Below are 24729 nucleotides of genomic sequence, written 5' to 3' on the forward strand. Positions count from 1 at the left end.
TTTCTCATTTTTCCTTGCTTCTTTGTCTTTTTTAAATCCTCTTATCTTTACTCTCTAGCCTTCTCCCCCTCCCTCCCCCTTCCTCCCCCTTCCCCTCTGAAATTCACCAGCTAAGGATGAAAGGTTTGGGAGCACTTAGAGGGCCTAGGAACCTGCAAGGAGGGAGTTGGCTGGTGGCATAGTTTGCGCCTTCTCGCCCAAGAGGAGAGGCGCAGTGGCAGCAACTGAGTCCACAGCGGATCGTGGCTTCTCCTTAAACTTAGGCTGGAGCATTGGGATGAAAACAACAGAATGAAATTCAACAGGGATAAATGCAAAGTTCTACACTTAGGAAAAAGAAACCAAATGCACAGTTATAAAATGGGGGATTCTTGGCTCAGCAGTACGACATGTGAGAAGGATCTTGGAATTGTCGTTGATCACAAGCTGAATATGAGCCAACAGTGTGATGTGGTTGCAAAAAAGGCAAATGCTATAAGGCTGCATTAACAGAAGTATAGTTTCCAAATCGCGTGAAGTACTAGTTTCCCTCTATTCAGCACTGGTTAGCCCTCATCTTGAGTACTGTGTCCAGTTCTGGTCTCTGCACTTCAAGAAGGATGCAGACAAACTGGAACGGGTTCAGAGGAGGGCAACAAAGATGATCAGGGGACTGGCAACAAAGCCCTATGAGGAGAGACTGAAAGAACTGGGCATATTTAGCCTGTAGAAGAGAAGACTGGGGGGGAGATATGATAGCACTCTTCAAGTACATAAAAGGTTGTCACATAGAGGAGGGCCGGGATCTCTTCTCGATCATCCCAGAGTGCAGGACACGAAATAATGGGCTCAAGTTGCAGGAAGCCAGATTTCGACTGGACATCAGGAAAAACTTCCTAACTGTTAGAGCCATACGACAATGGAACCAATTACCTAGAGAGGTAGTGGGCTCTCTGACACTGGAGGCATTCAAGAGGCAGCTGGACAGCCATCTGTCGGGAATGCTTTGATTTGGATTCCTGCATTGAGCAAGGGGTTGGACTCGATGGCCTTATAGGCCCCTTCCAACTCTACTGTTCTATGATTCTAAGACTGCTACTGCCCCGCGGCTTCTTTCAGGTTCAGGTCACTCTTCATCATCAGACAACAGAGAGGAGGGGGAGCTCTCTGAGGAGCAATTGGAAGCCCCCCCATGGGAGAGACTTCCCAGCAGAGGTTTTTCCAGCAATTCTTGGCAAAACCAGCTGGTTCCTGGAATTACCTGAAGAGCAGTCCAAGGAGGTTGATCCAGCTGCCTCTATTTCCTCCAAGGCATCTAAATCCACTTTCCCAGAAGGCCATCCCACAATAGCTACTCTCCCTTTCCCGGTTTTGTTTCATAAGCTGTGGTTAGCAGAGTGGGTGACTCCAGGTAAACATACTGATGCACAAGCTGGTGAATAAGCATTACTCCTTTGCACCTGCAGTAATGGAACAGCTTCTACATCAGCAGTGGAACAGCTGGTCGTCGCTCTTCCTTTCTCTGCGGTTCTTCCTACGGAGGGGAAAGGGAAACCTAAGGATGCCTGCGACAAGAGGGTCGAGGTGGCACTGCACAGGGGCTTTGAAGCACAAGGCACCTCCTTCAGAGCCTCCGCAGCTGCTTCAGTGTTGGCTAGAGCAGATATGTGGGTGGACGAGCTAGCCAGCAGAGAGGATGTTCCTAAGAGCATCAAAGATGGTCTGAAAAAGATCTCTCTGGCAGCAGCTTTCCAAGCAGATGCCACGCAGGATGCAATGATGTTCAATGCTAGGTCAATGGCTTCCAGCACAGTGGTGAGGCGCAACCTATGGCTTCGTCATTGGCATGTTAACCCTGGATCCCAGGGCTGTCTTGCCAACTCTCCTTTTGGAGGAGCCAAACTTTTTGGGGAACCACTGAATTCATTGAGACTCGGGACAAACAGACGGCTCTGCCAGGGGCCAAGAAGGACAAACATAAGACCAAGCACACTCAGCCTTTTTGGAGCTCAAAGCCTTTCCTTCGCCAGAACACATCAACAGGATACAAGGTTCTGTGGGGGAGACCAGATAGGTACACGAGTTCCAACCAGTCAAGATCCCATCCATCTCCACACTCCCCCCAATCAAATTTCCAGAAGGGAGCAAAGAAGGGGCAGTCCTCCTGACGCCAAGATGTCAGTTCCCCAAGGAATGATAGGGGGACGCCTACTGGACTTCAAGGTGGCATGGACCTCCTCAACATCCAATAGTTGGGTTCTGGCAACAGTTTCCTCAAGCTACTCCTTGGAATTTTCAAGGCATCCAAGAGAGAAATTTGTCAGACCCCAAAGTCAACCAAGCTGGACAAACACAGGGCATTCCTCACTGCTATACAATCTCCTGGACATCAGTGCAGTGGAACACGAGTACCAGATTGGGAACAGACCTGGGGAATTTACTCAATTTTCTTTCTTGTCCCAAAAAAGAATGGAAAAGGTATGGGCTATTTTAGACCTCAAATGGCTCACCTGGAGGATTGCCTACAAGAAATTCAAAAGGGAAACCTTGAAATCCATATCAGGCCATCAATCACAGCAATTGGATGACGTCCATAGATCTGATGGAGGCACACCTCCACATCCCAATCCAACAAGGGCACAGGAAATTCCTTCGTTTCTGTTATGGTAACAAGCACTAACAATACAGGGCTCTTCCCTTCGGTCTGATTTCCACACCCAGGGTATTCACCAAGGTTGGCTCATCTGAGGACCTTGGGGTTGCGGGTTCACCCATATCTTGATGACATTCTTGTCAGCCCCATTAAGGGACCAATGTCAAAGCAATGTTCAGACCACCCTGTCCTGTCTTACCAGCCACAGCTTTGTGGTGAACTTTGAGAAGAACGCCCTGGAGCCCACGCAGAGCATCACACATCTAGGGGTGCAGATAGACTCTGCCCAGTTCAGCATGTGGCTCACTCAGGAGTATGTGGCCAAGTTCCAGGAGCTCACAACAAAGGTGATCTCATCCAGGGTGGTAGAACTGATGGACCTGGCAAAACTCCAGAGAATGCTGGTTTCCTGTCAGGATCTGGTGAGCTGAGCCTGTTTTCATTCCCATCCCCTGCCACAAGTGCTCCTACCCTTCCAGAACCAAATTACTCAATCCCACAAGATGCAGGTCCCAATCAGCTCATTGCTATGCAAAGAGCTGTGGTGGTGAATGTCTTCCTAGAGACTGCTGACAGGAGTGAGTCTGGAGATGCTGATAAAGAAGGTTCTCATGATGGATGCCAGTTTATACAGTTGGGGGGTGCATCTGGAGTCCCATGTGGCACAAGGAGTGTGGGCGGCCAGGGAGCTGAACCAGAGCATCAGTTGGCTGGAGCTCTGAGCAGTGAGACTGGAACTGCTGAACTTTGCACCATATGCTGTCCTGGGCTCCTGCTGGGAGGAAAGGTGGGATATAAATCAAATAAATAAATAAATAATGTCACAGAAGCCCACATCCTTGTGCGGACCAACAGTGTGGTGACCAAGGCATATATTGGCCATCAGGAGGGAACAAAGTCAAGTGCTCTGGCGAAGGAAGCCCATCTTCTCCAATGGGCGGAGTTTCATCTCAGGTCGCTAAAGGCAGAGCATGTAGCAGGAATACAAAATGTGACAGCAGATTGACTGAGTAGGCAGGACTGTGGAGTCGGTATGTCAAACGTTCGACTCCGACTCCTTTATTTTTCTACTGTCCGACTCCTTCATAAATGGCAAATGTATTTTAATGTATTAATATTAATAAATTAGTATTAATAGCAATAAATTAGTATTAATATTAATAAATTAATTTTATTTTGAAGTTGGAGTCAGTACATTACTTCCTATTCCACCCAAAATTGCTCCCGACTCCACGACTCCGACTCCACAGTCCTGTGAGTAGGGCCTTGCTACTGGAGGAGACGTGGCAACTTCACCCCTAAGTATTCTGCCAGATCATCAGGTGCTTTGGAGTCGCACCAGAATTCCCAACTCAAAAGGTTCTTCACATACTTTCAGCATCCGGAGGCACAGGAATAGGATGCTCCAACGGCAGATTGGCGGGGGGGGTTACTTTACGCTTCCCCCCTTTCCTCTCCTGTTAAAGACTGTCAGGTGCATCCAACAGTTACAGGCCGAGGTTATCTTAGTAGCTCCTTATTGGCTGAGGAAACCCTGGTTTCTGGAGCTCCTGCACTGTTCAGGAACCTGTCTGTTCAGGAACCTGTCTGTTCAGGAACCTGTCTGTTCAGGAACCATGGTGTCTTCCTTTCAGATTGGACCTGCTCGGGCAGGGGTCATTTCTTCATCTGTGCCTAGAGCTCTTTCGCTTGACTGCGTGGAGGCTGAGTGGGGCTGACTAGAGGAGTTGGGGTTCTCTGGGGTGTTTCTAGATATTCTGCTGGCCTCTAGGAAGGCTTCCACTTATAGGACTTACGGTTGTATGTGGAAAGCATTCGTGGAGTGGTTTCGGACCAATGAGAGGGACCTGGCCTCCAGGAAAGTGGTGGATGTACTGGGCTTCTTTTGCAGGCGGGGTTGGAAAAAGGGCTCCGCTCTAATACCCTGAAACGGCAGGCAGCTGCCATTGGCAGTATCTTGGGTTGCAAAGGGGATCCTTTTTTATCCACACGTCCCTTGTGTCGTTGCTTCCTTCGGAGTGTGGGGCACTGGAATTCTCCAGTGATTCATAGGTTTCCTACATGGAACCTGAACTGGGATCTTTTTGCCTTGATGGGGCAGCCTTTTGAGCCTCTGGCTGCGTACGATGAGAAGTTCCTGACACTCAAGACAGTTTTTCTTGTCAGCATCAGCATGCAGGGTGTCAGAGCTGCGGGCTCTTTTGTCTGATCCACAGCTGTGTATTTTTCACCAGGACAGGGTAGTCCTGAGGCCAGATGTGTCTTTTATTCCTAAGATTAACTCTGTATTTCACAGGGTGCAAGAGGTGGTTCTTCCCTCATTCTGTCCAAATCCCACTTCTCCAGAGAACAGGCCTAGCATTCCCTGGATGTGTGCAGAGCTCTTCATTTCTACCTAGACAGGATGTCTGGGTTCAGGAAAACTAGGCTCTGTTTCCTTCGGTGAGGTGACCAGGGGAAGGAAAGTTTCTAGGTGGCAATTTCTAGGGGGCTCAAGGAGGCCATTGTTCAGGCTTACTAGACACTGGGGAAATTGCCACTGGGGGGACTTGCAGCCCATTCATTGAGGGGGATTTCTACTTCCGCTTTGACGATATATGTTGAGTGGCCAACGGGCCTCGTTGCATATGTTCTCCAAACACTACAAAATTGATTCCTGGGCCTCGACGGGTGCAGCCTTTGGGAGGAGGGTGTTGCAAAGAGTAGTTCATGCATGACTTGTTGGCACCCGGAATCCTGCCCAGGAGGTCATTGTGCTCTGGTACATCCCAAGAAGCTGAATGCCCTCCAGGAACCACTGGGGAATAAATGGAAATTCTTACTGTGAATTTCTCTTCCCAGGGGTTCCTGGAGGGCATTCTCCCATCTCTTCATTCCAGTGCCATTAGTCTATTCATGCTAGATCCTAGCGGCTTCTGCTGGTGCCCTACATGTGGGGGAGGTAGTAAGGGCCTCTGGGGATTTCATGGCATTATCTACTCTGTCTCTTTATTAACATTCTGTTACTTTCTCTGCATAGTTCCCTGGCGTTTTTTATGAGGGCAGCGAGTGTCCTCAGTCAAACTAATTCAGGGAATCAGCGATGTCAATGTGGGGGACTGTTCCTTTTTTATGAGTTTGCCTAGGCAGTTTTTTCTTATGGGGGCCGAGGTGCCATCCTTGCTCTTCCAGTTGCTCAGGAGGATGGGATGGCTCCTCCCCCTGGGTGAGGTACAGTAGAGCCCTGCTTCTCAGTGCCCCACTTTTTGGCATTCCGTTAATATGGCGCCAGCAGGGTGATCAGCTGGAGGGGGGCTGGAGCTCCCCGCACTCCAGCTGATCACGCCGGAGGAGGGGAAGATCAGCTGTAGTGTACTATAGCTGATCTGATCTTCTCTTCTGGCACGATCAGACGCCCCCTCTTGAGCTGATCGCACTGGAGGAGGGGAAGATCAGCTGTAGCGTGCTACAGCTGATCTCCTCTTCGGGGGCAGTCAGAGTCGCGCACTCCAGCTGATCATGCCCGAGGAGGGGAAGATCTGATCTTCTCCTCCTCTGGTGTGATCAGCGGGTTAGGTTCCAGACCCCCACGCTACAGCTGATCTGCTTTTTGGCAGTTTTCGCTTTCTGGCGGGGGTCTGGAACCGAACCTTCTGTATGAGTGGCGCCCTACTGTAATTTTTTATCAAAAAATAGATACAATCAACAAATCTTAAGGACAAATATAATAAAATTACATGTCTGGGTAGGGTTACCTACACAAAATGTTTTTAGCAGGCATTGAAAAAGTGGTGTAAAGATGGAATAATGATATCACAGTAATCTTTGTGGTTCTTATATTTAATTTCATTATATATTGTGTCAGGCATATGTATGGACAGAAATATGGATTGTGGGAGGAATAAAAATGATGTGGAAATATGTAACAGTTTTCAGGGACTGACACTTTTATCAAGACAAATTAAGAGATATAGCGGTGAGAGACAGGGAAAAGAAAGATGAACTGATAGTGTTCAAATTCATTGATCATATGAACAAACTGACCAAAGGCACATCAGCCCAGTCTGGATGATAGCTTCAGCCTTCATGAAGCCATGTACTGAAAAAAGGCATTACATTAGAATGTAATGCTAAATCATGAAAATGAGCTTGGGGTCGCTTGCTCCTTCCTCACCTTTGCTCCTAAGCAGTCTGAGGAGGACATTGGAGGCTTCCACTTCTGTTTTAGATTAGCATTCTGTCTGAATTCTAAACTGATTAATCTTAAACTATGGTTTGTTGAAACAAGCCAACTTCATAAACCAAAATTTGAAGTTGGCTTATTTCAACAACAAATAATAGCTAAGATTGACTACAGTTTATCCAGGTTCAGGTGTCAAGCTGCAGTTAAACAGAAGTGAAACCTTCCAGTTCTGTCTTACAGCTGTACCAAAGGAGGAGGGGGGAGAGGGGTGCATTACCTCAAAGTGCTCTCCAGCTCATTATTGCAACACTAAACCATGGTTTTTTGTTTGTTTTGAACGCGAATAGAATCTTCTTCAGCAAAAGATATCAAGGACCTAACATTTTATATTGTGCTAAACTGATATATTTGTCAATTAGATCTCTACTTCCAATATGTTTGAATACCTAGAGGTATCTTGTACCATTTGTTCCACTTTTAAAATTAGAACCATGGGTTAAGTGTTTAATGTGATTTTAAGAGGTTTCTAAATACTTTCAGTGAGCCAACAAGCCCTTCTGTGATCTTAATTTTGTACAAAGGATTTCTGCATGCATCTGGACCTTCATGTGTGAATCAGAATTTGCAATTTATATTTACAAAGGCTCTTGAAGGAAAAACTTCAAGCAAAAGTACTTATCCAGAGGCAATCTGTATATTCATTTCTTCTGTCCAGTCCAAGAAGTAGTCTGAATATTAATTATTTCTGTCCAGTATGGTGAATAGTAACTTTTTCTAGGGGTGCAGGTGGGCTCGGAAAACAAAACTAGGGGCCAAGGCAGAGCCCATGATTTCTAAAGGGGAATCTAAAAATATTGCCTTAAATAGTGCTTTGCCAATAAAATATCAACAGTATCAAGAAGTGCCAGAATGCACTTTGAATATGTATAGCTAGTAAGAGATGTAAAATTCCCAGAAATTTTGACGCCATGGGAAAAAAATTGAAAGTTTTGGAAAAAATGCAATATTAGCACTTTTTACAGATTGAAAGTCACTTTGTCACTTCAGGAACATAAAATGTAATTATGTACAAGTTGGTTTGGCATAAAATTACCACATTTGGTATATTAAAAGCATATTTTATTCAAACAATTATTACGAATTGAATTTACTTTTTAAAAATTTTACTTTTTTTTGTAACAAATGAAGCTACAAGCTCCTGAACTGAAAGGAACACCTGAACTGTAAGAACCTCTTTGGTTTTGCCAGTTTATGAGGAGCAGGCAAAAAACAATTTTAAAAAAAGGTGAAAGAGGAAAGCACAAAAGCAGGACTACAGCTGAACGTCAAGAAGACTAAAGTAATGACAACAGAAAATTTATGTAACTTTAAAGTTGACAACGAGGACATTGAACTTGTCAAGGATTATCAATACCTTGGCACAGTCATTAACCAAAAAGGAGACAATAGTCAAGAAATCAGAAGAAAGCTAGGATTGGGGAGCGCAGCTATAAGAGAACTAGAAAAGGTCCTCAAATGCAAAAATGTATCACTGAACACTGAAGTCAGGATCATTCAGACCATGGTATTCCCAATCTCTATGTATGGATGTGAAAGTTGGACAGTGAAAAAAGCAGATAACTCATTTAAAATGTGGTGTTGGAGGAGAGCTTTGCGCATACCATGGACTGCGAAAAAGACAAATAATTGGGTGCTTGAACAAATTAAACCAGAACTGTCACTAGAAGCTAAAATGATGAAACTGAGGTGATCATACTTTGGACACATAATGAGAAGACATGATTCACTAGAAAAGACAATAATGCTGGGATAAACAGAAAGGAGTAGAGGAAGGCCAAACAAGAGATGGATTGATTCCATAAAGGAAGCCACAGACCTGAACTTACAAGATCTGAACAAGGTGGTTTATAACAGATGCTATTGGAGGCCGCTGATTCATCGGGTTGCCATAAGTTGAAATCGACTTGAAGGCACATAACAACAAAAGTCCTCCACAGTGTCAAGCAGACATAAAGCACCAATTCCCATAAAAAGAACTGAGAAAAAGGGGGGACCAAGATTCAGTGGAACATTTTATTCATCATGCTAAAATAAAACATTCCATAATCCATTTTTTCTTCATATTTTTCAATTTTTTCAATTTTTCAGAAAAAAACAAGGCTTTGGAAAGAAAGGGAAAAAAGTTTTTTCTGAATCTTTCTGGTTTTTTCCCAGGCCTTCACATCTCTATAGCTAGTCTCACAAAGAAAAATAACTTAGTTGTAAATACCTTCTAACTCCATGATTACAGAATTCTTTCACTAATGATTTTTCATTTCATAAGATATAAAAGCGTAGCAGGCCAAACCCAGAATACTATTCCTTTTAACTAAAAGCTAAATCTGTGTCTAAAAATTGACAACCTGTATTTAGGTTTCTTGACATTAATTAAAGAACATGCTTCTCAGCCACCCATGCAGAGTATTCTATTGAAAACCATAATTTCTCTTGTTAAGGAGAAGGGGAGAGGTTGCACGTTACCCTGGTATCCTAGGGAGTTAACACTCAATCAATGTCATCTGCTTCATTTGCAGTTATAAAAGGGCATCTACCCATAGACAGTTATTTAAAAACAAGTAACTTTTTTTTCAAGCGCTCTGGTTGTCAAAAGAGCTTTCCTTTACAAATCAACATGCTTCTGTTTTTCAGTCTGTAGCCAGATGGATTCACACCAATACTTTCTTTCTCAGGGTACTCAGCTGATGCAAGCTTTTTTTTTCTTTCAGTGAGGATTAGCCTGTTGTGTATGAACATTTTTCATTAGTGGAATTTTGTCAAATACCTGGGATCTACATATAAATATAACCTGTAAGAATTAACAGTTCATTTTGAATTTGATATGTTAAAAGTGTTACTTTGTTTTACTTTGTTCTGGAGAATATTTTGTTTATAAAGCTGCTAGAAGAAACACAAGTATTAGTCTATATGTTTGCTTTTTTTGACCATGGGGACTTCAAAGGACCTCTAAAAAATAATACAATTAAAACATTAAAATTCCATGCTGAAACTGTAATAAAACAATTAGTAAGATAAAGAGCTGACACAGCCAGCACAGAAAATCCCCTATTTGTGATGTCAACTAATCTTCCCTCAGATGGCACTAGTGGCACTCAAAGTAATATATATTTTAATGAATGACTAATGGGGCAGGGTTTTTTATATAGGATTATTTCCATCGGGGGGGGGAGAGAGAGACATTGACATTTGTGTGTGTGTGTGTGTGTATAAGAGAGATGGAAGGACAGTGAGGAGAAAAAAATGGATGGAGTGATGAAAGAGGAGCATTATTTCAGATCTCTTCCAGGAACAATCTGACTTTGCCCTGACAGCCTCCTGGACAAGGAGAATGGGGGTGGATAGAAAGAAAAGGGGGTGTCCCTGGCAACCATTGGCTTTAGCCCTACCCATCATCAACATGTGACTCTTGACAGATTACCCTTAAGGGAATGCAGTCCTTAACTGAAAAAAGGGTCCCCATCCCTGCTATATAGCATTGTAAATAGGAAGGAACTTAGGAAGCTGCCTTTATACCTAGTCAGACCATTGGTCCATCTACCCCAGTATTGTCTCCATTGACTGGCATTGGCCCTCCTGGGTTTCAGCTGGATTTTCTCCTACTCCCACCTGGAGATGCCAGGGATTGAACCCAAGACCTTCTGCATGAAAAGCAGATGCTCTACCATTGAGCTACAGCCCTTTCCCCAAATAACTGATACATTCTTCTCCATCTCCTCAGCTGAAACTGGCTCGTGCCAGGCTTGACTTCTGCAGCACCTTCTCTTCGTCTTTCTCTGTTGCATCTTGGCACTGCCATACTTTCTGGCTTTGTTTCCCATTGTATCTGGGTCCATGACTTGCGGTGTAATGTCTCAGTCTTTGTCCCTTACTTCTCCCCCTCTGTGTATGGAACTCCCTCACTGGACATGTGTGCTGATCTGCCTTCCTTCAAATACTTTCTCAAAACCCAGGTTTTTCATAACCTTTATTCCTCCTCATCTGTAACCAAATTAAATAGGTATAACTGAAATTTGCATGCATTCATCCCTTTCTAGCCTCTACACATTGTCTGTTTTAGACTATTATTATTATCCATCATCATCATCATCCACTGTTCACCCAAAGCTCCCAGGACAGGTTACAACAATTTAGAAATATAACATTAAAGACAAATTTAAAACAACCTAAAGTCCAAAAATAGTGGGCCCTAAAAGTACAGGTCTCAAGTGTCAAAGGCCAGGGTAAAGAGGTGGATATTCAGCATTTGCCTAAAACTGTACTGTTTACACCAGATGCACCTTGGTGGGGAGGGAGCTCCACAACTTAGGAGCTGCCATAGAGAATGCCCTCTTCTGGACCACAGTCCTCTGAGTTTCCTCCACCCGCTCTGTTGATCTCAACACCCAAAAGGAGAGGGTCTTTCAGATATTTGAGATCTAAATCACTTATAGCTTTAAACACTAGTGTGAGCACCTTGAATTGGGCTCAGAAATGAACTGGCCAGTAATCTGGCTGCTGTATTTTGGACCCGTTGAAGCTTCCAAGTTATTTATTTATTATTTATTATTATTATTTAATTACATTTTTAGACCGCCCTATAGCATTGAGCTCTCAGGGCGGTGTACAACAGAATAAGATACGTTTAAAATACGAGCAAGTGTGAATTTCATTATACAGTTATAAAACATGTTAAGCATAAGATTAAAAAATTAAAATAAGAATTTAAATTACAAAGTTTAAGCTTAAAATGCATTTAAAATGCCTGGGCGAAGAGGTAGGTTTTTGAAGTTGTCTTCAAGGGCAGCCCCATGTAGGACACATTGCAATAATCCAATATGAAAGCTACCAGAGCATGGAGTACTGTTGCCAAGTCATCTCTGTTCAAAAGGGGGTGAAGCTGGCGAACCAGCTAGAGCTGGAAAAAGGCACTCCTAGCCACTACAGCTACCTGAGCCTCCACTGACAACGTTAGATTGAGGAGCACCCCAAGCTGCAAACCTGCTGCTTCCAAAGGAGTGCAATTCTGTCCAGAATAGGGCACCTCCTCACCTCCCAGACATGAGAACTCTGGACACATAACACCTCTGTCTTTTCAGGATTCTGCCTCACATCCACCTCCAACCCTTCACCGCCTCCAAGCACCCAGCACCTCAACTGCCTCTCCCAATTCAGATGGGACAGAGAGCATGAGTTGGGTGTCATCTGCATATTGATGACACCTCACTCCAAATCTCCTGATGACAGCTCCCAGTGGGTTTATACAGATGTTAAATAGTATGGAGGACAAGATGGAACTCTGTGGAACACCACATGACAGCTTCGATGGCGTCAAACAGTAGCGTCCCATAACTACTTTTTGGAAGCAACCCTGGAGGTATGAGCAGAACTACTGAAGCACAGTGCCCCCAGCCCCCACCTTCCTGAGACGCTTCAGAAGGATATTGTAGTCAACAGTATCAAAAGCTGGCTAGAGATCAAGGAAATTGAGCAGGGTTGCACTCCCCCATCTATCTCCTGACAGATGTCATCAACCAGGGTGACCAAGATAGTTTCAGTGGCAGGGCCAGGCCAAAAGGCTGACTGGAATGGATCCTAGTAACCAGTTTCCTCCAAGCATGCTTGAAGCTGGACTGCCACCACTTTCTCAAGCACCTTGCCACAAGAGGGGATATTTGCCACTGGGCGATAGTTGTTTAACATTTCTGAGTCCAGGGAGGTCTTCTTAAGAAGGGAATATACCACCACTTCCTTCAAGGCAGATGGTACCTATCTCTCCTCCTAGAAGCTCCATGGAAGCTTTATATTCTTTCTTATGAAATTTTTCAGGATACAGAACTACTATTATTAGTTGTAATAAAGATGATGGTTATAATAGCCAGGAATGTTAACTTGCAGCTCTTCTTGTGTTGTGTCTACCATTTGTAGTATTCATGCAGATTTGTGGGATACTTTTGGACCTCAGGTGCACTTTTCATTGTGTACAGTAGGGCCCCGATTGTCTGCGCCCTGCTTTTTGGCGTTTCGCTAATACGGCGGTGCCAGTGGAGCAATCAGCTGTAGTGTGGGGAGCTCGTGCACTACAGCTGATCGCTGTCAGCTGGAGTGCGGCAGCTGGAGCTCCCCACGTTACAGCTGGAGCACGGCAGCTGGAGCTCCCCGCGCTCAAGCCGATCACGCCATCAGCTGTAGGGTGGGGAGCTCCCACGCTACAGGTGAGTAGGTCCCCACTTTTCGGCGGTTTTTCCTTTTCGACCGGGGCCTGGAACGGAACCTGCTGTATGAGTGGGGCCCTACTGTAATTGACACATTAGTGGATCTTCAGAGATGATTGTCACAAATGTTAATCTGTACAACATCCCCAAATTTCACCCAATTACCACTTACCAATTTCCTTCTGGAAACAGACAAAGAAAAAACACTGGGGTCCAAAAATACCCTAGCAAAAAGGTCTGGGGGCAAGTTTCTGCCTTTTATTGTGTAATTTACACATGAGTAGATCTACTGGGCTGTCCTTCTAGAGCATTGTCAGAAACTGTTACCTGTATAATGTCCCCAAATTTCAGTTTACATTTTTTCCTGCTGGAAACAAAAAAAAACCTGGGATCCAAAAATATCTCAGAAACTGTGTTGTTTACTCATTATGCTTGGAAAAGGGGTCAATGTGTACTACTCAGAAAAATTCTATCTCTTCTGAATAAGGGTTTTTGGCTCAAGGTCCTTTGGTATTGTCAAGCACATCTGTGCTAACAACACAGACAAAAATGGTCTCGGGAAGGAGGGGGACAAAGTTATCCCATCCTTCCATTGGAAATCTCATTGGGGTATAAATATGCCCCAAAGTCAGCCAGTGTGATTTTTTGCGGAGAGGGTAGGGTGTTTTGATAGATTCATATTATATTATGTTAATGTTTTTGTTAACTTTGAATGTCATTAGAAAGGTGATAAATTCTGTAAATACACAAGTGATACGTCTGTATAAATGTCTACGAGATGTTGATAGCATAATTGAGTAATCTATAGCATAGGCTACCTGGATTTAGCTTCAGATTATTTGCCAGCTGTGCCATACCTATCTCTTAGGTAAACTGTGTGGGTAACTTGTTGCAGGTTTTATTGGGTAACAGGTTGCATCAAGCAACAGGACAAAGTTCATCAAGTAGCAGGATAGTCCAAATAATGACGTCTTGAAACACAGCCATTCCAGTAGGATTGAAGGCATATTAATTTAAGCACAATTATATTTGCTGGGGATAGTGGCTATCAGTTTGCCAAAGTTGTTGTTTGTGTGAAGAGGACACTCATACTTAAAGCAGACACATTAATTGAAGAACCACACTTTATTGAACCACATCTTAAAGAAATGCTGATGAAATAGTGCTGCTTTGATGTTAACAGCTGGTGAGACTCTGAACTGACCTGTTTACTTTAAGAATCAAAATATGATCACATGTTGGTATTCTTGGCTATATTATCAGGACATAATACCAAAGCAAGGGTTACCCTGTAAACAATTCCGTAACACTCTAGCCACAACCAAGAAATGGAACCCATGGTGAGTCTGCAGACAGAAGCTTGATTCTAGGCTTCATAGTTAGATGTTTTGATGGCAGCTTCCTGTGTTTAGGTGGCTGAATAAGTTGTTGGGATTTTGTAGGCCTGCCTTGAGATGTAAGATCATTCCTTATTAATTTCTAATGCTTATATATTCAAAGTTAATTAAGTAAGCAAAGGCAGAAGTGAGGAAAATAAATCCTTAATAACTAGGATTCTCAACCTTAGCTTATTTCAAAAAATATTTTTATTAGTTCCCTTCCTTTACAATGCACGAAAATAAGTTTTAAAACTGTAATCTTTGACTCTGTTTAATTTTTAAACTTAGGTTTCACACTTGTTTACTGAAGAAGGGGTTAAGAAATGATGTATTTATGATAGGTTATTAAGAGCATTTAAAATCAGCAGACTTCAGTTTCATCTTGGCATACAAAATGTCGTAAGAGAATAATCTCTAGCATGCAGGGCTGCTACAGTTTAGAATGTAATTCATGTATGTAGTGGCATGACACATTCCCCACTTGTTTAAACATGGATTGTCAGTTCAGGTATCTGAATAGTGTAAACAAGTTTTTAGTTATGAATATTTGCATTAGAACACATTATTTATCCCCTTGCGAGATGGTTTCCTGGTCGATCCTTAGAGATTCTTTTGAGTATCTTCCTTGAAAGGTCTAATCAATCTGTTATCAAACAGGTGACAGTATATTTGAATGTTGTAATATCTTAGACCTTAGTTCCTAGCTTATTACCTTTAAAAAATAATAATTGATTCATCTGAGGCTGTGACTTTGTACTTATGTTTATTGGTCACTTGACCATAAAAAAAGATTCATTATTTGTACACATTTTATACTGATGCTGTATAAAATTGTTATTAAACATTTGTATAGTACAGACTTTTTTGTTTAAGTTATAAAATTCCTCAAGGCAGCTAGCTGTTCAATTGACAGAGTGAACTGAAGCCTTTGATTTCCTGCCACCATTTAGTATTCTGTTTATTTGTAATATAGCCATGGAACATTGGGACATCAGAATGAAACTTAATTCTTTGCTTTGATCTCTCCACTTGTTTTGAAAGAGAAGAAAATGCTGAATATGTGTATGTCTAGGAGATACTGAAATAAAAGTTGCCAGGAAAATTCAAGACTCAAATATCTTTTTTCAAACCTGAGTGCTCATCCACTCTGATTTTTAAGAGAATCTGAAATGAGCAAGGCCTAAATACTGTAAAGCACTTGTTTAGTTTATGAAAGGGTATTGCAATACAAAAATGCGTTGCTTGTGAGAAATTTTTCAATTACGATAATTTGAGAAGTTCAATCTGTTGGAAGGAGAACTTAAAATTCGTTTAGAGTTGGCTGAATGAAAAATAATTAAAATTACATTCACATCCATTGCTTATTCCCCCTTTTTTGCTTTAGTTTTTAAACATAATTAGGAGTAGCTTTTTTAAAAAAATGTCTTTGAATAATTCTATTAAGGGATATCACTAAAATTGACTGCACATCATGGGTATAATATTTCAAAATCTCAGATCTCAAAGTTTTGAGATTAGCACCAAACTTTAGGTAGGGGTGGTGAACTGCCAGCTTGCTGGAACAAGGCATCCAAGCATTTATTTTGCCCTGGGGCATCCCACATAATTTCCCTGCGGTGATGGAATCTGTCCACTTGACTCTGTGGTGCCATCCATATCGCTATTGGAAGCTATCATTTGCCGGGTGTTCAAGAATGGAAGGGAATGCTTCAGTGATTCCTGAGCACTTGGTGATCATTGCCAGGACCTGGGAAACATTGGAGCAGACTGAACATTCTTTCCTATTTCTTGAGTGTTCTGCAAAGAAGAGAGTTGTTAATGGCTTGTTGCCTTTCTTATCAGGAAGTGGAAGCCAGCAGTGTTGGAGTTGTTGCCTCAAAGTAATGAGCATCTTGAATTGACATTCTCAAAAGAGAAGTGCCCTCTTTGCTGCTGCTCAGCTGTGTCAGCTATATTTTACTTTTTATATAACAAAATTTATATACCGCTTGATTTTTAAAAATCTGTAAGTGGTTTACAAAAAATACGAGAATGCACACTTGCAAGAGACTGTGGGATGGACAAACCTACTTGGGCTATGTCCACTTTGTCTGGAGCCATGACATGCTGTCATGGCTCCAGAGAAATGCACACATACATGCCAAGCAGGGATGCAGGTTTTGGGCCAAAAAACGTTTGCTACCTCTGCTTAAGACGAGTCATATAGATAGCAATGTTTGTGTTTCTCAACACAGTTCAAAATGTTGTAGCACCTGAGTTTGCTCAGTTAGACCTACAGTTGTGAAAGCCTTTTAGTATGAAAGAGAAATCCAGACTCATGTTCCACCGTGCTTCCCACATCTTATGTTTTTGAAGACAAGAGTAATGTTGGCAATATTATGTTTCTGCTATTAGGCTCTTAAAATCCAGAGATTTGTGAATCTATAGCAGTGTCATACCACAGCTTTCTCTAAAACAGTAAGGCTAGTCTAAGGAGATGCATTCAGTTCATGTATATGTAACTATATTTTTAACTGTGGATCCAGATGGTAGGGAGTAATACCTTAAATTCCTTGCTAGATGCTTTGTTTAGTTTTTCTTTGCACAAGTCATTTTATTAATTTATTAAACTTATATACCACTTGATATAATAAACACCTCAAAATGGTTTACATAAAACAACATACAGCAACAACAATCAGTAAAATTTCCTGAGAACTAGATAAAAGCAAGGTAAAAATCAAACAAAAGTAAATATCACAAGTAAAACCGAGGAGTGCACAAAACAGAATGATTTCAGAGTCATAGTCCAGGAAAGCTAACATGCACATTTTTAAGAGGTGTTGAAAGGTCTTTGTTGTCTCCACCACACACATTACCCAAAGGGTGGGTGCTATTAATGAGAAGGCTCACTTCACCAAATAACACTACATTGGTTGTGGAATGACCAGCAGTGTCTGCTTGGAAGGTCGTAAACATCAGCTTGGTCTGTATCGGGGAGGCAGTTTGCTAGGTATCTTGGTTCCAAGTGTTTAGGCCTTTAAATGTCAACAACAAACCTTGAACTTGTCCCAGTAGCTAATAAGCAGTCAGGGCATATCTTTCAACACTGGTGCAATATGTGTAAATCTGGGTGCCCCACTACACACTCCAGTAACTTGTTTTGCACTAGCCGCAGCTTCTGAACCAGGTACAAGGGTAGCCCCACATATAGCACATTGCAGGAATTTAATAATGAAGTTGCCAACAGCGCATTAGAGGAGTTTAATCCTGAGGTTTCCAGTGATAGACCACTGTGGCAAGACTATCCCTGTCCAGGATCAGCTGTAGTTGGCACACCAGCCAAAGTTAGTAATGGGTGCTCCAAGCCACTGAAATCAGGTGGGTGTCTGGTGACCATGATGGATCTAGGCGCACCTTCAAACTAAAGCACCTTGGGAAAAGCTTCCTGGGGGAAAAATTACCATACTTACCTGATGTCAAGTATATTTACAAAACAGTTTTATTTCTTGTGTGACAGACCCCAGTTATGTAATAAGGGCTAAAGTTTTTCTAGAAAGAATGTGGTGTAGTGGTTAAGGTGCTGGACCACAACCTGGGAGACCAGGATTTGAATCCCCACACAGCCATGAAGCTCACTGGGTGACCTTGGGCCAGTCGCTGCCTCTCAGCCTCGGGAAAACCCTATTCATAGGGTCGCCATAAGTCAGAATCAACTTGAAGGCAGTACATTTACGTTTTTACATACAATAAATTATTATGGTGAGAATGTGAATTCACTTTCAATTTTCAGTCTCAGAGATAAGAACATACCAAACTTCATAAGACTAGAAAAATTGCTCTGCAAGGTTAAACCAAGTGCCATCTGTTCTAGCAATCTAATGCCAACAAAAGACGGCCAGGTGGCTTTGGGGTTTGGGAAGTTTATATGCAGGGCATGATGGCAAATCCCTTGTTTGCCCCCAGCATATAGAGTTACATTGATTTATCTTGGCAAACAGGTATTGATAGACCTAATTTTAAAAAAATAATAGTGAGCGCCACACACATGCACGCACGCACGCACACACACACAGAGAATAGCAGTCTTTATTTCCAGAACTTAGTGCTGATCTGTTTTATTGGATAACCTATTCGTTCTAGTAACTTTTTAAAGACAGAATTTCCCCTTCTGTATGTTCACATTTTATGGAAGGCATTATCTCTGAAAACTGTCAAGTTCTTTTCCCCTGTCCCTGGTAACATTCAGAATCACTCTTTGCTATTATATGGTATGCCAGTGTTGTGTACTAATCATGTGGACTGGAGGCAAGGAAATGCAGAATGTTGTAATGACATGATTCAAGTTAAATTAATATTGCACGTTATGATGATGAGGATGAGAACTAGACCATGGGTAAGCTATTTCAGTAACAGTCCTGTGTGTCCTACAACATGTAGGTCCACTTGGTCTGTAGGGTAGATTCTTCAGTCTCTGTGCTATTGCCAGATTTCCTGTATCACAATCGAAACACACTGGTTTGCACCTAAATAGAATGTTTATACCAGCCTTCTTCAATATGGTGCTTTGTAGATGTTTTGGACTACAACTCCATGCTTGGTTGGCTATGCTGGTCTGGGTGGATGGTATTTGTACACCAAAATATCTAGAGGGCAACAGGTTGGGGAAGGCCGCTTTATATTAACAAGGAGCTTAAGTCAAACTCTTGGTCTTGCAAGCAATATGCCTCATGGTTTATACCTCTAAGTAAACTACATCTTCATAGAGATGGGGCGGATTGTGAAATTAATATACTCCTTTGTACACCTGAGAGCCAGTGTGGTGTAGTGGTTAAGGTGTTGGACTACAACTTTGGAGACCAGGGTTTGAATCCCCACACAGCCATGAAGTTCACGGTGTGACCTTGGGCCAGTCGCTGCTTCTCAGCCTCAGAGGAAAGCAATGGTAAACCCCCTCTGAATACCACTTACCATGAAAACCTTATTCATAGGGTCGCCATAAGTCGGAATCGACTTGAAGGCAGTCTATTTCATTTTGTACACCTGTGCATACTAAGCACAATTGCCAACTTAACCACCAAGTTCATAGAACTTTCTAGAAACAGTGGTAGTTAACTGAGTAAAAGTGTTTCTCTCTGAGATGGAAAGTAAATGATATGACTGTCACATTAATTGTGTTATTTATAATTCTTGACCTCAAAAGCCAGATATGCATCCTCATGCGTCTTTCTTATACATGAAGTGCTTTCCTGTGTAAGATGCTATATCTTGGTTCTGGTAGGCAAGGTATCAAAGCATATTTTTATTTCATATGTTTACTGCTAAAGGCAGATTTCTTAAGCAGTTAACATCTCAGAGTGTATGGAACAACATTCAATTATTTTAAAATATTTATGATTTCTAAGAAGCATTAAATATATTTCATTTATCTTGTGTTTTACAGGACCCACTGTGAGGACCTTTACTCCATTTTATTTTATTGTGGAGCCAGTGGATACTCTGTCAGTTAGAGCTTCATCTGTTATACTGAATTGTTCAGCTTATTGTGAGTTGTCTCCAAAAATTGAATGGAAAAAGGATGGGACTTTCTTAAACTTGGTGTCAGATGACCGACGCCAGCTGCTATCAGATGGATCTTTATTAATAAACAGTGTAGTGCATTCCAAGCACAATAAGCCTGATGAAGGGCATTATCAGTGTGTTGCAACTGTGGAAAGCCTTGGGACCATTGTAAGCAGAACAGCTAAACTCACAGTAGCAGGTGAGTACTTTTAAGTTGTTTCATTTCTTGTGCTCGCCCCATCTCAGAAATGTTGCTACTTCAATTCCCAGACATTGTCTTGCATTCATAGTGTGTGTGCAGGCTGTGCCAGGTTTCCTGCCTTCTCCTCCCCTATCTCCCTTAGTGGAGTCTGCTTTTTACAGTTAACAAAAGATTAACAAGAAAACCAGCCCTATATGTTATGTTATGTTAATGTTTATTCATACCTTGCCTTTCGGCCGTAAGGCCCTGAAGGCGTCTTACAGAAAAAGTAAACACAAATATAAAAATACATCAACAAGGCAATACATCAAAAAGGCAATACATCAATAAAGCAATACATTGTACAGAAAAGTAAATTAAATAGCAAATAACATTATATTAAGAAAAAAAAATATCCAGGAAAGGCATTCTGTCTTGCCTGAACTTACAACTATTTCAAGGAGCGGTACACCTGTCCGAAACGGCAATGGCCTGCAGCTCAGGCCAAGAATAGTACAGCTTAATGCTGAAGGTCACCATCTGCATGCCCTGGCCCATGATGGTGACAACAGCGCCACTGGTAGAGTGGAAGCGGGGCGGTGGCAACCGGCAGGCCGACGAACTGGTCTGCCCCGTGGGCCCTCTGACACTGCAGCAGTAGCTCCCAGACCTCGTAGTCTTGCAGGTCTTCCGGGGCAGTGGGTGCCACCGTAAGTTCCTCTCAGACTGGCCAAACAACTCCCCGGCGACGTCTGCAGGTGGAGCGAACAGACCGAGTAGATGTAGACCTTGGTCGGCCAGTTGTCATCGGCTCGTTGTCGTTGGCAGGCAGCATGGAATTGAAGATGCCACGGGCCACGGTGTAAATGGGGCCAAGACGGTGCATGGGCATGCCTGCTGGGGCAGCTTGCTCTCGCTGTCGCAATTGTAGTAGCGCATTGTATAGGCATTGCCTTGAACTCATTCACAGTGAGGGACATTTTTAAAGGCCTTTTTACCTGAGAAGTCCCCCCATCCTGCTATCACAGTCTCTTATTGCTGTCAACATGAGAATATGCCCTATTCTAGAGCTGTTCTCTGAGTCCTCTGAAATAAATGGTGCTTTCTCTTCCAGTTTATTCAAAAAGTAGGAAAGATGCAGGTGCTTGCACTGCTCCCCTTCTAGAAGGAACTATTATGAGGTTGCTGCAAATCCTAGTCCTCCAGGGACTCCTCTAGCTGCTCTTGTCACCATAGACATGGTCCTCCCTCTTGGTCCTCTTGTAGACCAAAGACCCATAACTCAACCAAGAGCTAGGCCTTTAAGAGCAGCAAAGAGTCTCGAGCAAGGGGAGCCAATGTGGCTCTCCCAAGTGTTGTGGACTACAACTTTCATCCTAGGGCATTGGCCATGCTCTCTGGAACTGGTGGGAGATAAAGTTCAAATTATCTGGAGGGCATCACATTGGTTACTCCTGCTCCAGAGCCATCTCATATTAAACTTGCACAGCTCCTAAGAGAAGAAGAGCACTCTCCTGAGGCTTCTGTTTTTAGGTAAGCTCAGGGAGGTAGAATCATAGAACTGAAAGGGCAGGCACCATTCCTCTTTGATTTGTTACTCTTAGGAATTTTATGACATCACAAAGAATTGAGAAAGAGCAGAAGAACCTATAGTAGTTTTGAAAGAAAAAATTGACTCATGCAGCTGTTTCCATCATTTCCCTAATGAAATCCTCCCAGATTTTTTTTCTTTGCTTAGTAAAATGATTTGGGTAACGAATTCATTTTGATAATAGCTCCTACATCCCTGTGATATTTGCTGCTTTTTAAAAATTCAGACATCATCTGCATTAAACTGACCATATGAAAGCACAACACAAGGTACAAGCGCTTGATTTTTATCACTGGTGCTAGGAATTTGGCTATCCCAGTTAGCATAAACGGGTCTATCCTGGGGTTTTGCCTGACAAACCTGATGGCTGATCAGGGATGTAAGGACTTTATGTTCCTTAATGACTTGGAATCTTTCTCCAGCTTTGGGAATATGACACCCCCGAGGGTTTGGGGAGAGGACAAAGAAGCAGCTCACAGGAGCTGAATAGGCAAAGTTTGAAGGTTTTTTTAAAAAAAATTGAAGTTAGCTGGACTAGATGGAGCTGGGGCTGGGGGAGGCTGTGAAGGTCTGTGTTGCTTATGGAAATCTGATACAGGCTTATTAATTATGCTATATGCTTTAGAAATCTTCTCCCGCACTCCACAGCTCTCTTGAATGTTCGTAAATTAACAAATGATACCAAGACACTAGTGTAGCCTCATTATAAAGATTGTAGTATTGTCCCTGTAGCATTGTCTCACTGCTCAGAAAAGTGTGGAACACAACAGAATAATAGAGCAGTGTCTTGGTATTTATCTTTCCTGTCATCATGGTTATTACTGTGAAGAGGAAAAATGCAAGACTTGTGGGGTGTTAGCAAAGCTTCAGAACTGGCAGTAGCTGCCTGCTGCTTGGAGCTCCTTCTCTTTAATCAGTAAAGCAGGCTTTGGGGAACTTTCAAATTGATTTTTCAGAGATGTAGGAGACATGGAGTATGCTACTGGAGCACATGCATGTGCCCACCAGGATATTTGGTTCCTATCACTGCCTATGGTATGGAAAACAATGGCTTTTGCCAAGTTGAATTGCTTGTGTTTTAGACTAATTAAATTCTGTTTAATTCAGAGCAAATAGAAAAGTTCAGTTTTTGTTTAAGTTGTCTAGAGAAAACAGTTGGTGGATAACAATATATACTCATCTAATCAGATGTAACTAGAAGTGTGGAACACAATTCCAACAGTGTGCCTGGACTCTTTAATTGTGTTACCTACAAACCCTAGTTGGAGAGCAAATCATAACCTTTGTGTAATTAGCTATAGAAATTGTGGCCGGCTATCGTAGTTCCTCTGCTATTGGGGAATAGTAGGGATAAGGCTGAAGAAGTTACTCGGTCAATTATAAAATCTAGAGCTAAAATATTCAGTCATACATTAAAAACCATTAAAAGTTACACGGAATAAGAATGTTTTTGCCGTCATCAGGGATGGGACTAGTTTCACCTTCTTTGGAAGGGAACTGTACAGCTGGGATGCCACCATAGAAAATTTAATGTTTATGTAATCATTTAGAGGGATTCACATAAAATGTATCCTTATAACCTTGCAGATAGGTTGCTACCCTTGCAAACCTGGTAGGATGAGTAGATGGGGGCAGGGCTATTGCTGAGATAGCAAATGCCCTCTGTTGTGGTTACAGCAGAGGAGAAATTTGAACCATGGGCTTTGTGACTTGTAGCTATTCTGTGCGCTCACTACGCTACGTCATTTCTCTCTGTCCTGTTTGCTTATGTTTGTACTATTGTATTTTTTGTACTATTGGCTGATCATCTGTTTACATCTAATTGGCACTTACCCTTTGGAATTCCCTCCCCATAAATATTAGACAGGCACCATCTTTGTTATCTTTTTGTTGCCTCCTGATGACCTTCTTTCAACAAGCCTTTTAAGTAGAGACCTTTTCCTGTCTGTGTCTGTGTTGGAAATGCTTTTTAAGATGTTTTAAAAGCTTTTTTTTAAAGATGTTTTGTTTTAATATATTTTAAAGTTTGTTTTTAAGATGCTTTTGGGTGTTTCTGTTTGCCATTCTGGGAGGAAATTTAATAAATAAATAAATAAAATAATAGTGCAGTATTTCAGTCAGTGGAAACTTTTACTGTTCACTTTCACTGACTATGTATTTGTAATTCTTGGATGGCATATATAGAGGTTTTTATCCAATGCTAATCCTACTCAGAGTAGATAAACTGAAATTAAGTTAGTTTTGCCCCTTATTTATTTATTTATTTATTTATTTATTTATTTATATCCTGCCCTTCTTCCCAGAAGAAGACCAGTGTAGCAGTAGCTCTGCTCTGAGTAGGACAAGCATTGGATACTACCCAGAGTTTTTACGTTACAGTGTATTCTACACATCAGACTGTCCAAGAGCTCAATTCTTCTGTTTGCCTAAATGTGCACACAGCTCTCCAATGACACCCCCAAACCACACAATAAATGGTGCAGCCGTTTATGAACAGCGATGAGAATTTAGTGAAATGAAACCTGTTTTTCTGCAGCTTGCGCTGACAGTGGGCTATTCTGAAAGAAGTATGTTCTTCTAATATGGAACATTTATATATGAAGGAAAATGACATTTTCAAATGGACATGTGCAATGTCTGTTGACAGCAGCAAAACAATAAGTGATAAAAGCAATTTTTCAATCTTCAGGTAGGTAGTGGCTGATTATCCATAAAACTGGTGTTTGAGCTGCTTTATTTGAAAAACAAAACACCTGCCCATCCCATTTCATTTTGTTTTTCCATAATCATACCATGTTGGCTTTTTGATTGAAGCCTGTGGACAGGAAATATCTGGTAGAGACAATAATCCTACACTGAAATATGACCTTGTTTCCTTACCTCACCCATAAACATGGAATAACTGAAATAGGATTATAATATAGGAAATGGTAACTTTAACTCTTAGGAAGTTTGTATAATTAAATTCATTGTTCACTTCCACTAAGTTTAAGGT

The 24729-nt window shown here is 42.0% G+C and overlaps 1 protein-coding gene across 9 annotated transcripts in view; it reads left to right on the plus strand.

The window, feature by feature from the left end:
* NEO1 (neogenin 1) overlaps positions 1-24729 on the plus strand; it is a 178624-nt gene that overhangs the window by 56815 nt on the left and 97080 nt on the right. For all 9 annotated transcript variants that reach the window (XM_061594751.1, XM_061594759.1, XM_061594754.1 and 6 more), the window contains exon 2: positions 19844-20161. In XM_061594751.1, coding sequence (XP_061450735.1) covers positions 19844-20161 — 318 coding nt within the window. The remainder of the gene's footprint in view (positions 1-19843; positions 20162-24729) is intronic.

The sequence above is a fragment of the Rhineura floridana genome, chromosome 14 (assembly GCF_030035675.1).
Source record: "Rhineura floridana isolate rRhiFlo1 chromosome 14, rRhiFlo1.hap2, whole genome shotgun sequence".
NCBI lineage: Eukaryota > Metazoa > Chordata > Lepidosauria > Squamata > Rhineuridae > Rhineura > Rhineura floridana.